This window comes from Blennius ocellaris (assembly GCF_963422515.1).
Source record: "Blennius ocellaris genome assembly, chromosome: 16".
Classification (NCBI taxonomy): Eukaryota; Metazoa; Chordata; class Actinopteri; order Blenniiformes; family Blenniidae; genus Blennius; species Blennius ocellaris.
The window spans coordinates 6,729,457-6,744,608 of NC_137665.1; the positions used below are offsets into that span (position 1 = coordinate 6,729,457).

General features: G+C 44.1%; 1 protein-coding gene across 2 annotated transcripts in view; it reads left to right on the forward strand.

Annotated features, from left to right (window-relative positions):
* The window catches only part of prkar1b (protein kinase, cAMP-dependent, regulatory, type I, beta), a 51,723-nt gene extending 37,044 nt beyond the window's left edge, over nt 1-14,679 (forward strand). For both annotated transcript variants that reach the window (XM_080510911.1, XM_080510912.1), the window contains 5 exons: nt 2,680-2,838; nt 6,403-6,463; nt 8,358-8,479; nt 13,049-13,130; nt 13,956-14,679. In XM_080510911.1, the coding sequence (XP_080367037.1) occupies nt 2,680-2,838; nt 6,403-6,463; nt 8,358-8,479; nt 13,049-13,130; nt 13,956-14,128 (597 nt within the window). In that variant the 3' untranslated portion in view covers nt 14,129-14,679. The remainder of the gene's footprint in view (nt 1-2,679; nt 2,839-6,402; nt 6,464-8,357; nt 8,480-13,048; nt 13,131-13,955) is intronic.
* Nucleotides 14,680-15,152: the final 473 nt, after the last annotated feature.

A 15,152-nucleotide genomic window follows, 5' to 3' on the forward strand; every position in this document is an offset into this window, starting at 1 on the left:
GGAAAACCCAACCTGATCCTTTCATGAGACAAAATTTCCCTCAGACAATGGCCAGGTTGTATGATTTGCCCCCACGTTTTGTTTTCTTTAAAGTTCAGTTCCCCTCTGATGACAATCTGAACCTGGCGCTTCGGAGTTGAAGGCGCTATGAAGGCGCACAAACTGAGAAGATCTTTGGTCTCAGCGAGGCTGACACGGAGTGGCAGAGTTAAGTAGGGAGATAAAACAGGAGCTGATGGAAAGTTAAACAGGAAGTGACCTTATCAGCTTACAGCGCCCAGCTCAGAGACAGTGGGCAAGAGAAGAGAAGCAGGCTGCAGCTCACCAATATCGTTGAACCATCTAATCAGGGAGAAGGGTGTCTAATAATAGTCAGATGGTGCAATAATAATTAAAAGAGTGCGCTGGCCGACTCCTGTGCTGACGTTCTTGGTTTCAGACAGTGTCTTGTAAAAATGTGATTAGATAAGGAAAGTCACCTTTATAAATTCATGTCAAGGAGCAACATGCCACAATGGTTCTTTTTTTTTTTCTCCTACAAAAGAGCTGCTGTCTGTGGATTCAAGCCTATATTTAGGTCTGATGCAAGATAGGAAATTCGCTGAAGGAAACAGAAAAAAAATTGAAAACATTTCAGCCCTAACTGGTCTCTATCAAGGATGACAAAGACCTGGAAAGCCCAAATGTTGTTGTTTTTTTTTTTAAATTGAGTGCAATTTAAACATTTTGAAACAAGTTATCCACACAAAATATATTTTCTGTGTGTTTGATTCAGACATCTTTCATTGTAATGTAGAGTTGTATAATATCTGGCATTGAAATTGTCTTTCACTAACAAGAGGGAAACATTGTTTTTGTATTCACCACGAGTCTGTGGTTTTTTTTTTTTCGTCTGTCAGTGTTTTGAAATTGCTTGTATAGTTAGGGTGAGGAACAGCCCATTCTTTTGCCACAAGTCAATCCTCGCAGCTCTAACGTTCGCTCAGACCTGCATAAATGTAGCAATTTTTCCCACTTTCATTCTTAAGGTTTCGAAAATTCCTCCGTGACCCAGCCTCACAGTGAAATAAATCACTGCACCAGTACTTTAGTCTTGCACCACATTATGATTTCATTGTTTCTCCAGTGTGTGAAACTGGAGGTGGTCGGCTCTGCGCTGCCACCCATGAATGTGTTCCCACTGCCCGAACAAGCATTGGGAAGACTCCTACGCTTGACCTCATCCCAAATCCACCCCTCATCTTTGTCTCCTTCTCCTCAGCCCTCTAGCCACCCTTCGAACCATGCAGACAGCTGCTGCCTGCCAGCCACAGCCCAGGCACTAAACAGCCTGAAGATCAGTGCCGAGCATATTGAAGTGCGGAGATGTCTCTCATTAGATGGGGGGTGTAAATCTGCCAGCGTCTCATAAACTGCTTGAAAGCTGACAACCACTGCCACTAATGTAAACACCCCTCCAGGTCCGCGCACAAACGTATTCACTAAAAGACATTGGCCTGTATTTACATGGGTACACTGCAGAACAAACGAGAGCCTTTCTATATGTGAAGTGATTTTATTTGAAAGTTCAGCACCTTTTAATCACATATATCTATTGAAAAAAGGATATCTCACTTGAGTATTCTCAGCCAAGCAATCCGTTGTTTCATAATTGGGGGGTTTGTTTAATGCTATTTACTGTGGATGCAGCATTTAAAAAAAAATAAAATAAAATAAAAAAATATATATAGTATATATCTTTGCATGTCAATTTCACTCCTTCAATAGGATTTTCCTAATTGTCTTTCCTATTTGAACCTCAAGTACCAAAAGCTCTCATGAGAAAATTTTATTATTGTCATCGGAACCTCATGAAAGGTCTATTGAAACATTTTGGGATCAGTGTGGAAGTGTGGAGATTTACATTTAGGAGATAACTTGACTGCAATACCAGCTGTGTTCTTCTGACGTAACGCTTTATAAACACGTATATAATTGTTCCCCTTGGCTTGAAATGACTGCAGCTGACACTCAGCATCCATTTGAAACCATCCCAGTTTACGGTGACGGATGAGTCCCTCGTGGTCTCCTCTGAACTTGAATAATTGCCTACAACAATTACGGCAAACAACAGCCGACGGAGGGATACAACGTCTCTCCTTCCTTCTGGGTCCTGCCATTCTCTCAGTGTAATTAAGTCAGCAAGATAGTGGATAGTGTGTCGGCAGGTGAAACTGTAACGGCCCCAGAGATGACCTGAATGAGTCTCACTGAAGCTGGAGAGCTATACTGGCTGGCTTTAATAGTTGTGCATGTATGTGATCAGATGTGTGCGTGCGTGCGTGTGTGTGTGTGTGCGCGTGTAAGACGAGTAGATGAGGCGCAAGCAGCACAAGATCCACCTCAGCTTTATGATATCCATCACTGCAAAAAGATGGCGTGGACTCCAACAAGACAAGACAAAGCAAATTGAAGGGATTGATGGGGAGACAGGAGAGCGAGAGGATCTCGTCTGAGCGCTGTGCAAGCATCATATACTGAGGGAGAAGCCCAGCAAACAAATCCAACAAACTGAGGAGATGAACAAAAGATTGATCATTTTCATCATTAACCTGGCAATGTTAGACTTTATTCGGTCATCCGTGCCCCTTTTACCCCCCCCCTCTTCTTTTTTTAAATGAATTGTAATTCTTTCTGCAGGTGTACGTGAATGGTGAATGGGTGACCAGCATTGGAGAAGGAGGCAGTTTCGGAGAGCTTGCCCTCATCTACGGGACTCCTCGAGCTGCCACTGTCAAGGCCAAGACTGACCTCAAGCTGTGGGGCATTGACCGAGACAGCTACCGGCGCATTCTCATGGTACGGGCTTTAATCCAATCACACATATCACTTAAGTACGCATAAGTCTGAGCTTTTCCTTCATGCTTCTACAGGCTGGAGCCTAAGCTTGTCAGATTTCCGCCACACTATTATCTTTTTTCCAAGATACTGTACGTGGAGAAAGAGAGCACAGAGTTTCAGTCATTTGTTATAATTATAGTACAGATAGTGTTTATTGGTTTCCTCTGTTGTTACAGCCTCTGTGCATTAAGCAGTTGACGAACCCTTTACATTTTTCAGTTGAAATTCAATCATGCACCATGACACACCACACAAATACGCGTGATGTATGTACAAACAATTAAAATGCCCCCCCCCCCCGAGAGTCATCAGTCACGATCCTCACTTGTAGTTTTCTCCCACTCAAGCACTTAAAGAGTCCTTACAACATTTAATTTTAATGCTCCGAATGCATCAACGTACCAGTTGACACACGCTCTCTCACAAAAGTGTATCCTCCTCTTTCCTCCCCGAGCAATGTCTAAACTCGACCTCTTTTTTCATGTATAAAAGCAGCATGTGAAAGAGGAGGGGGAGCGATGGCGAAAAAGGGTCATTTCTAATGCCTGTACACACACTTCCCACTGCAGGAGCTTATCTACCAGGAATGTCTAAATGTTTAAACTGGAAACACAAGGTGCTCTGCCCTCGCTGTCACAGACACACTGACAGACACACACACACACACACAGACACACACACACGCACACACGAAAATGAGTAATTATTGTGTGTGTGCATGTGCGTGGGCACGAGACTCCTCGACTGGTTAAATGCTTCCTCACATCTCCCGAACACCTCATTCCAAATAAATTAGATAGACTCCAATTAACCTTTCAAACGCCTTCGGGCATCTCAGCGTTTGCCAGCAGCCGCAGCGGCGGAAAACTCTGTTGTATGTCAAACAGTTTAAACACTCCGAGATGGAAGAGGGTCTGCTCCTGGACCTTTCACCTCCGTGTAAAGTTGGCACCGGCCTTCCCAGCACTCATGTCACCTCTCGAGCACATAGTTAAGCTGAGGGCACAATCTGCCCCGGTAACCTTTCTTTGAGAGGATTCTCTCTCTCGGCGGATCTCATTCCTTCGTTCTTTTCCAGCAGCAGCAGGAGGGGAGTCGGGGTGAATTATGTGAACCTGTAGTTAATTATTGCTGTCAATGATTTGTAAAGCTCGCTTTTACAAAGTGTGGTATTCTGGCAACATCTTAGGCCAAACACAATGAGCATTCTGTGCGCGCGTGCACGCGTGTGCATGTGTTTTCCAGTAAGAATTAGGCTGGATGCCTGCGCCTGCGCCTAGTTAGGAGGTTGGGAGGTGCGTGGGGGACTGCCATCAGTTTTCATGGTTTGTCTCGGTTTTGTTTACCGACTCGGGACCTTCGTGTGGAGTTTGCATGTTCACCATTTGAATGTATACATTTGTTTTTGGGTACGCTGGCTCACAACACGAGTTTTGTTTGTGGACTTTATAATAAGATATTTTCTGTTTCACCTCAAAGTTTGCTCTTCCTTGTCATCTTCTATGTTATGTTTTGCTATTGCAATTTATTGAATGAAAAATGTTCTGTGATGTTTGGTAACTTACTTGACCAACACGTTCAGTTTCATCGCATGCTGATGATAGTTTATGTATAGTTTTTGCATGCTGCCAGTGATATTATGTAATTCTCTTCATTGCCGTTGCACAGCCATGCATCCTACAATTCTCCTTATCACAGAGTAAACAATGTTTTACCATTACCTCTGATAAACACAGATCTCCGGCGTGTGTGGCTCTCAGCCATACAATGCCCACCTTGTCGTGTCACCTTGGTATTCAAACATACGCAGCCACAGACAAAGACATTAACAAAGCGACAGACCATAGTCAACAAACAGAACGCAAGACGAAAGGGAGCAGGGAAAGATGATATGAAAGACCGCCGCGCGGTGCAGGGGGAGGTGTTTCACGTTGGCCAGAGATGAAGGTGACGGAGAAAGGACGTGAAGGTACAGTTGGTTCAGCCTGGCTTTGCTCCACACCTCAAGTCTTTGATGATTCTACCTCAAAGACAGCGAACAGACACAGATGCTGGCTCATCTTTAACCGCAGGAGAAGAGAAGACAGTACAGTCAACAGAAGTATGAGTAGGGTTTTTTTTTTTTTATTTAATATCTATATGAAACATGTGCTCAGGCCCTCCCAAGTAGACAGGATGGATAGGGACAGATGCAGATTAAAAAGAATGCAAAGAGTAAAAAAAAAACAACAACTGTCATTTGAAATTAGAAAAAACAAATTTGAGAAAAGTATAATTTTCATTCCAGTGAACCCCAACATTGCTGACATTACTGGGGCCCACCCAGCCTTTTACAGCACTGGCATGAATTAGACCAACTGTATAATGTAATGTTATGTATGTCTGGTAAGCCTTTAAGCTCAGCAAGCCTGTCTGAGGAGCTCGATGGAGAGTTTTTATTAAATCAGAGGGACAGTTCAACCTCCGTTAGAAGTTAAGTGTGTGTGTTTGTGTGTGTGAGCTAGTATGTGATAGAGATACAGTACACAGCACCCGTGCAAGTGTTTATATTTGCTTGCTTTATCAGCAAGTTTATACTCTGGAGAAGCAGCAGAGAAACATAAGTGGCAAAACTGAAAACAGACCGCATGCTCTGACTCCACACACTGATAACGCACGCACACACACACACACACACACACACACACACACACACACACACACACACACACACACACACACACACACACACACACACACACACACACACACACACACACACACACACACACACACACACACACACACACACACACACACACACTGTGGCTCACTCAAATGATTTATCCAGGAAGGAGGCACTATAGGATAGAATTCCTTTAATCAAGTTGTTTACGATGTTGAGTTTGACGTTGGCTCACTTGGGGATATTCTCAAGCCTTTCAAGACAAAATGTGAAATTATATGAAATTAGAGGCAGCAGTGGGACTCTGGCACTTATGCACTAAAGACACCCCAAGCCTCAATATATCATTTCCATATGCAAAGGCAGAGACAGGGCGGACAAGATCGTCTCTCCTCACTCACTTCTTCTCCCCCTTTATGTTTCTGCTCCCCCTGAGTGGTTCTGTGCAGTGAAGGAGAAGGGGGTCCCTCTGGGTTTGGACTTGTCAGGAAGTACCTGATTTTCATGGCAGAGGCGGAGAGGGGAAAGTCCCCCTGCCTGGTGGGTGGGGTGGGCCACACACACACACAGACACACACATGCCACAGACATTAGCGCACATCTCATACACACCTCAATAACCATGACCCCATGAACTGTGATAATCTCACAGTGAAGATTGGTTTCATAATTTTGCTGCGCTCAAAGAATGTAAAGTGCCTCTCGAAGAATATTATGGAAAGAAAAATCTTTTGTTAATAAATGTTCCGATATAAATTGATTCTTTTCAAACTAATGTTGTAAGTGAAAAGAGAATGTCTTTCATGATCGCAATAAATACGTTTCATAATATAAACACGTTTGTCATTTTCTTACAGGGCAGCACACTGAGAAAGAGAAAGATGTACGAAGAGTTCCTGAGCAAGGTCTCCATCCTCGGTAAGTGCAGCAAACATTAGCACATAGTGAGAAAAGTAGGCAATCCGTCTTTCTCCTCCGGCGTTTCACTCTTTGTGCCTTTATGAATGCGCTGAACCGTGAGTGTGTTTGCACGCGCTTAACATTTTGTGCATTAATATTTAAAAGGTCAACGAGTCCAGAGCAGTTAACTCAACACATACTGTAGATTAACCCATGTAAACACAGGCGCACGTTGTCACACGAGGCCCGCGGCTGAGTGAGGTCTGTGTGTGTGCGGCCCTAATCTTCTCACGCCGTTCATACCAAAGCCAGTCACACTGCAACGTCTCCGCGCCGACAATTAAAGAATGGAGGGTTAAGCTAAGCCTCTCTTTCCCACTGGAATTTGGATAACACCAGCCTACACAGGCGATTGGGTTTGGAGGGATAGCAAATGAGATTCATTCAGACTTTAGAAATGAGTTGCAATTGGAACTGACATCTCATCCCTTTCCACTTGATCGTGTGTGTGTGTGGTGTGTAGAATAAGGCCGTGCCCCCTGTACAGAGTTATTAGCTGGCTGAGTAAACACATACACTCAATTTAGGTCTTAGGAGAACGTCTCCGCGCGGTCCGCTCTCTTTTCATTCACCTCCTTTTCTTCTGTGGCTCCTTTTTGACAGCCTTGTTGAGGCCTGTATTCAAACACCCGCCTCCCTCTTCCAAGTGGTTTTCCTCTCTTCATTCCTCTTTCTGTCACTTTGCCTCTCTGCTCTGCCCCTTTGAATTGGAGGAGGGGAAGGAGGCGGGAGTGTTTTTGTTTGTCTTTGATTTTTCAGATAGCCACGAAATTGGGTGCAAGCCCTTGATGTCGAGGAGTGAAGGGAGAGAAAACAAATCACTCACACACACACACACACACACACACACACACACACACACACACACACACACACACACACACACACACACACACACACACACACACACACACACACACACTTCAACGTCCCACTGACCAATTCCCAGTGTGTTTACTATATATGTGAGTTACAAGGTGATCCAAGTGGGTGCAGGCGCTATGAAGCGTGAAATGTAGCTTCTCTTGTCAGCACATTTGCGTCTCACGTTACCTGCCGAGCTGTTAAGGATCACCTCCACAGGACCTGCTGCCTTGAGCCGGCTACCGGACAGAAGACATCCATCTGTGTCTGGCAGACACCACGGCCCCACTGCAGGGGACACTGGACACCTTCGGACCATGAGACCTTCCCTAGTTAATCCTAAGTACACAGACATTTTTGCACACACAAATAGACACACTGGGATCAGTTACTGAGCTCATCAGGAGACAACGTTTCAGACAAAGAGATTCTGCGGCAGCGTTTCCCCTCTTACTCGCGTCAATCGAAACAATGAGTCGCTCTTTCATCCAGGGAAGCCTGATGATGTTGGTGATGTCTCCGCTGCACATGAGTCACATTCCACATTAGAATGTATTCATTATTTAGATCAGACAACAATGATCTCCACAAGGGTGAAAGTCGGATGATTTTTGACGTAAATTGTGGGATTTTCTATATCAGTTGAAGTTGAAACATTTTTTTCCCAGTCAGATATTTAATAGGAAAATCTACATGTTCAAAGCCTCTATGGAAAATTGCTTATTTATTAGATTGAAGGATTTTTAGTTTTATGTATGACTGTCTGTTATCAGGCAAACAGATCTAGGAGTTTATTTATGGTCTTTTCAGCAGAATTAAGAAATTTGAGATGACGAGTCACTGGATTATACAATATTGTTTCTAACAATTTAATGAACAATTGAAAGATATGATTGCATTTCACAGAAACACAAAGGTATGCGTTTCTTTATCTTGTTGTTGCAGCGCATTCACACACTGTTTCTTGGGATTTGTTGTCTATTCACAGAGTCTTTGGATAAGTGGGAGCGTCTGACCGTGGCCGATGCTCTGGAGCCGGTCCAGTTTGAAGACGGGGAGAAGATAGTGGTGCAGGGAGAGCCGGGCGACGACTTCTTCATAATCACAGAGGTAAGAAATTTGCATAAGCTTCAGCGGGGCTCGACACAAACAATCGCCACTATCCAAATCCATGTTCTCACTCTGGCCATAATCTGCCCCTCTTGACACGTGGGGCCCGTGACAGTGTGCATGTCATCAGTCTGGGCCTCGGGTTCATGTACTTGTCATCGTACAGAGACGTCGGTGGGCTTTTTGCCGACATCGGAACTCATCCCCGTTTATTGCCACCAGCAGACAGACCTTGCTGCCCCGGTCCTCGACCACAAAGAAGAGCCCCCCTCACACTGCGGGCTTTGTGGAACAGGGGGGCCCCTGGCGCTGCTTCACGAAGGGCCCCCTGCCTGTCATCCTAACACACTTTTGATTAACTCCATACTTACACAAGCTTTCACCAGGGTCAAGTCAAGAGGCCTCCATCGAGAGGGGACGAGGGCACAACCTGCTGCCGTTTTGTCCGCTGCTTCTCCCATTATCAACCTGTCTCATAGATTATCCAGTCTTTCTCACATTGTAAGTCTTTCTGTCATATATGTCTGTTCAACTCGTCCGTGTCCCTCAATAAGCCCAGTGAGCAGTGGACTGGTTAGAATGTGTGGGAGCGCTGAGTTATGTTTCCGCCCATGACCTGCTTTTCGCTTATTTCCTTCTTCTTCTTCATCTAACAGTGTTTATCTTCTGATTATAAAAGATACATTATGTTCACTCTTAAGTTGTTAAGACAGTGAGGCTTTTTCTTTTTTCCATTCTGGTGTCAGTCAAATGTATCTGGTGTAATGGACACTCATAGCAATTTTCTATGTGACCTGCCCAACTGAAAACAACCGAACTCAAAGCAAATACAGTTTCAGAACCACGTGAAAGTGAATTTAATAAAACAACATTGTATTGATACCTTTGTGGTAACAAAAAATGTTACAGCTCAAACGTTGAGGTTTCAAATCGAAAGTTCAATACTTCAAACCATTTTTATTTGGCAGAAAATGGATACACACAAATGTCGCTCCTTGCAATGTGCAACTCATCAATCTGACTCAAATTGGAGGACAAAAACAACAATGTTGAGGAATCTGGGGGATTGCAGGATGGAAAGATGGAGGAAGATGATGGGAAAACAACAGAGTTGGATTAAATGTATCAGGAATCCAGAAGTTCATTCCAGACTGTCTGTGTGTATCATTGCTTTTTAAATCATGCAGGGTGCGTCCCTCATTTTGGAATAACTTAAAAAAAAAAAAAAAAAAAAAAAATCACTTCACATCAATTTTGCTCTTTGTTTTAAGGTTTCCCTTTCCCTTGACTTTACCTCTAAACTTTGGCTCCCCGTCTCTCGATCCAGCCCGACTTTCCCAGAGCGGGCCGGACTTTGGTGGAATGTGTGTTACTGACTTTCACACGGGGTCAGGAGACCCAGCCTCCCAGGAGAGGAGACGAGGGAGAGACGGAGAGAAGGATGAGTAAAAGATTGCAGAGACACCAGGATAGAAATAAAGTTGATTCGAACATAACGAGGCAGAGAAGGAATTTCTGAGGGAATTTCTGTTGCATACCTTTATAGCCGATTCCTGCCTCGAAGGCAAAGTTGTAAGTGATTTTTTTTCTTCTTTTTTCGCGGCGTTTATTCTTCCTCCATTGCCCTCCCTCTTACCTCTCTCATGTCTCCATTTCTCTCCGTCGGTTGTTTCTGTGGTTTTCGGTGGGTGAGTCAAAGACAAACCACTCAATCACTAATTACATGCAAGATTAACAAAGCGCAGGTAAAGAGACATCACTTTCTTTGCTCGCTTCGAAAAATGGCTCCCTAATGAGAAGTGACACGTTTACATTTTTCCCCTCACACTGTACAAACAAGGCTTCACAGGCTCCCGGGGCCATGAAGACAGCCTCACCTTAGCACACATCAATTACTCCTGGAGTTCACCCCCCAGCTTGGCTCACCTCACATGCAAAAACCCTTTCTTCTTTTTTGACTCAGCGAGATTCTCTCTTTCTCTCCTTGGAGGAAGCGTGACCGTATAGAAAATACAGACAAGTTGATATAGAGTGTTAAAATTATAAAACTGCATTCACTTGTGTGAGGGCAGAAGCTATGTACATAAAGTAACCCCTATAAACCTTGCTATCTTCTTTTAGGCAGATACACTCGATTTTATCTCCATCGTCAGCACGAACAGCAGCTCACATCTGTCCTTTGACCTCGAACAAAAGTAATCTCACCTAAGTGGTCGAAAAGGTCCCTGTGGGTCACACTGAAACAACCCTGTGTCTCTTCACTATATTTCCTGGTTATTTGTCTGTTACTTACACGTATTCCCTGAAGTGCAATTTAGCTAATGGCGTTCAAACCTTCTTTTATAGACTGAAGATTGATAAAGTTAATGGAGGGGCTCGTTTTGGTGGCAGTGAGTTACATGAATATTAAAAAAAATTTGGGGGGGGGTCGTGCTTTGACTGGAGAGCAGTCCCGCGAAATTCCAGAGAAACGCTGTTCTCCAGTGAGTGGACGTATGTTTGAATGAGAAGGTGCAGACACTGCTGGTGCTGGGTGGCCCCGCGGACCGGCTGCTCAGTGTATCATCTCTCTTCATCCCTGTCGAGGCCACTCTCTCTTTCTCAGGGCCGTTATCCGAGTAGCTGTTTGCTTCATCACATCCGAGATGCTACATCTTTACCTATGTATTTTGTTTTTGTCTTGCATCGTCTGGCCTTCCCTGCCGTCCTTCCTTGTTACCCGTCCTGTGCACCCTGCGGTGTTTATAAAAGGATATATTTGCGGAGTAGAGTGCAACCCCCTGGGGTGGTACAGTGCAAGATGGTTATCTGGACCACACTGGATGACGAGGCCTGTTCGCTAAAGGACTACTGTACTCGTGTCGCTGCGCTGTCTCACTCTGTGTGTTTGGACATGAATGGAAAGAAGAGGAATCAGCCAGTTGTAAACACTGCAGTCTGAGTGCTCCAAACGCCTCATCGTCCCTCCATTCACATCCCACTCTTGCTTCGTGCCTCCGCACTGGTGGGAGACCTCGTTCTCAAGTGGTCTTCTGTTGGAACTTTTTTTTTCCATACATCGGAATGCCTTCTGTCGCTTCTTCTCTAACACATTTTCTATAGATTTAATAGTGAAACAAACCTTGAGGATCCTACTGTAATCTTTTTTTTTCTTCCCACCCACAGGACTAAAACATACACTTTAGGTTTATTGGTGACGTAAAAATTGCTGATAGTTTACCCTACGATGGACTGGGCGCTGCCTTTTCCCCAGACTCGGCTGGAAGCAGATTTGCCCTCCTGAGAGCCTCAGTTGGATAAAACGACGGAAGATATTTTGTCGTAGCGCGGAGACCCTCACTGCAGAGCTAAATCCACCTTGCTCTGTCACGTTGTGGAAATTGCATTGCGACCAGTTTGCCAAAGACTTACTTGAAAATGACACTCACACAGTGTACTCCATTTACTTACAGTAAACGGTAACCCCTCCTTGCACACGCACACGCACACACACACGCACACGCACACGCACACGCACACACACACACACACACACACACACACACACACACACACACACGCACACACACACACACACACAGCCTTCTCCACAGCTCATTTCAAACAAAAACCCACTAAGTCCCTGAGACACAGCCTTACCTTTGTGTGCGTGCAGTGGGCAGCTGACAGATTTTTTTTTTTTTTTTTGGGGGGGGGGGTTCTCATTAAGGCTGATTATATTCATATTAAGCATTATTAGCCTGGTCAGCAGAAGGTCTGGAGAAAACAGAAACGGATTAAAGAAAGTGGGGGAGTGCTAGGACGGTCAAGTCTGTTATATGACACGATCCAGGACAAGCTGGGAAGTTCCCCTGCTGGATTTTTTTTTTTTTTTTTTTTTTTAACCTGCAGTAGTTTCTGTGTCCAGGAAAATGTCCAGACAGTAGCATTTAACATGCATATTCTATCTCAGTCCAGATGGAAATACATCAGGCGCAACCCTACCACTGATGAAAAAAACTAAAACATATTTTATAATGAGTCCACAGCTGCAAGATTTGACAGCATGAATTGGACACGGTGAACAGAAATGAAATGTATTTATACTAGATGGAAGTAATAGCCCAGCCAGTGTCTCCAACACACATCAGCTGTCGAGTTTCCTCGCTGCATTGTGCATTTTCTCAGTGCACAAGTCTGCATTTAACTCCGTCTGTGTTATTGAGGTTGTTGTTTCCATGCTGTGACTGTTTGCACATAAGCAATAACCCAACCGATCAGGTTTTGCGCCACGTACTCTTGAGTGTGTGTTTCAGTTCTTGCGAGTCGCACACAACAGGTGTCCGTCCCACAGAAAAGCGGAGTAAATCCTGTGCACCTGTGTTCCTATGAAGCAAAGGAATTTCTCCTCAGCTTAATCCTCCTGATGATTCTCAGCCCCTTGCTAAATACCCCTACCCCTCCCCTCCATCTTCCCCTTCTTCATACACTCCTTCCCCCTTTTATTCCTCTGCTTCTCATCCTGTCCTTTCTTCCTCCGTGCCTCCTAAATTTCATCTAACGCTCCCTCCTTTCTTCCCTCTCCTCCAGGGAATCGCATCTGTTCTGCAGCGTCGGTCTGACAATGAGGAGTATGTGGAAGTTGGACGCCTCGGACCCTCTGACTACTTTGGTGAGTGATCGTTAGGCAGTTTCTACTTTCCAGCTCAGCCCCACGTGAGAAAAGCTACTTAACAAAGCAAGGACTTGTCCTCATTATATCTTTCTTTTGACATGAGAAATGACGAGACCTATGTAGGATGCAGGATTTCTGAAAGGTCAAATGTTAGCTTGCGTCATTTTTTTATGATCCTATGATATATTTCATGTCATCACAAACATTTTTGGATCAGCTGAAGGTTTTCTGAAAGTGATATTGCTATTGGATATTGCTGACGTTTGCTATTTCTACCAACACGAGTGAGTGAGTGAGTGAGTGAGTGAGTGAGTGAGTGAGTGAGTGAGTGAGTGAGTGAGTGAGTGAGTGAAGTGAAGTGAAGTGAAGTAAAGAAGTAACGTGGGGTGAGTCAATGCATTCATTGTTGAATAACTGAGTCAGTGAGAAATTATGTAACAAGTTAATAAACACACTTAAATAAAGTAAGCAGCAAGGATATTAGATTTCTTTTTCCTTTTTTCTCTAAACCATCATACAAACTGTTCTTGTCGATAAAAAAATGTTCTACATTCTACATTTCTCTCCAATTTCGGATCAATTTCAGTCATGCTCAGTATAAAACATTCATCACTATTATTCTTGCTTAGTATTTTCAACCAAATAATTACATACAAATAATTATACATAAGTATTTTCTTTCCCAAAGAAGCATTATAGCAAAATCTTAGTGTATTTATTTCAATATTTTGGGCCACATTGTTAGTATTAGGAAACCCTTTCCCAGAGGATTGCCTCTTCTAATTTCACCCCCTCTTCCTCTTCCTCCTCTTCCTCTTCCAGGTGAAATCGCCCTGCTGTTGAACCGTCCCAGGGCAGCCACTGTCGTCGCCCGCGGTCCCCTGAAGTGTGTGAAGCTGGACAGGCCCCGCTTTGAGCGCGTGCTGGGGCCGTGCTCAGAGATCCTGAAGAGGAACATCCAGAGATACAACAGCTTCATCTCCCTCACCGTGTGACACGTCAGCCCCACCGGGCTCCACCAGCAGGGGTGGGCGGCATCAGCATCACAGTTTTGGTCAGTGGGAGGGATGGGACGAAGGTACGGGGTGAAGGACATGGGTTTTAAATAGACACTGACAGAGCGCTCATTTCCTGCCTTTATCCATGTTGCGAGTTTCTTTCTTTTGCCCTTGTGCACTTTGACTTGATCTGTGCTGTCACGTAGCTTTATGTCCAAAACAACATGCAGGGGGGGTCAAAATCGGAGCGAGGGTAGAGATCAATCGACCATACGTATAATGTAAAGGAGCCATGCAACTGTTCATGATGAATGCTTCAAGGGTGAATAGGAATGGTGTTTGCACTTTCATGAGTCTATGGAAGGATTGGGATGCATTCAGGACACGAGAAGGAAGTAAAGTCATGTTTACGTACAGCGCGAGGAGGTGAGAACACATTTCTTTGCTCGCTGGCTGTGGTTTGCCTTTTTTCCACTTCTGAACCAGACCTCTGTTCCCAAAAATGTAGCTGTAGAGGTGTGAAAATAATAAACAATTGGCTTATTTGATTCATTTTCATGGCTTCTTTTGTGTGCTTTTATTGCTGATATGAGTTGCAATGTAGTTTTATGGTCTGAGCTGAAAAAATAGACACGTACCTGGTTGAGTTTCTCCAATTTTATGGTTTATAAAGAACATGAAAAGCGCAAAACCAACAATGAACCTATTCTGTTAAAAACCTCTCTGTCCGGAGCATGGTTATTCTTGGATCTGCTTGCGAGAGCTCTGTTGTTTCCTCACTTTCTACATCACATAGAATAAAGAGGCTTATTTGGAAGCAGCTCCACAAACATCGATTTTCACCGTCAACTGCGGGAAGATGTCATTTCTCTGAGGCACAGACTGCTGTGTAATGGACGCTCATAATCCTTTTATATTGTAAATAGGCTCATATTTTATTTGCAAATAAAGCTGCTACATGACGTGTCTGGAATTTACAATTTTCCACTTCTCTTTAGAAAATCATTTACTTTAGTGCAAT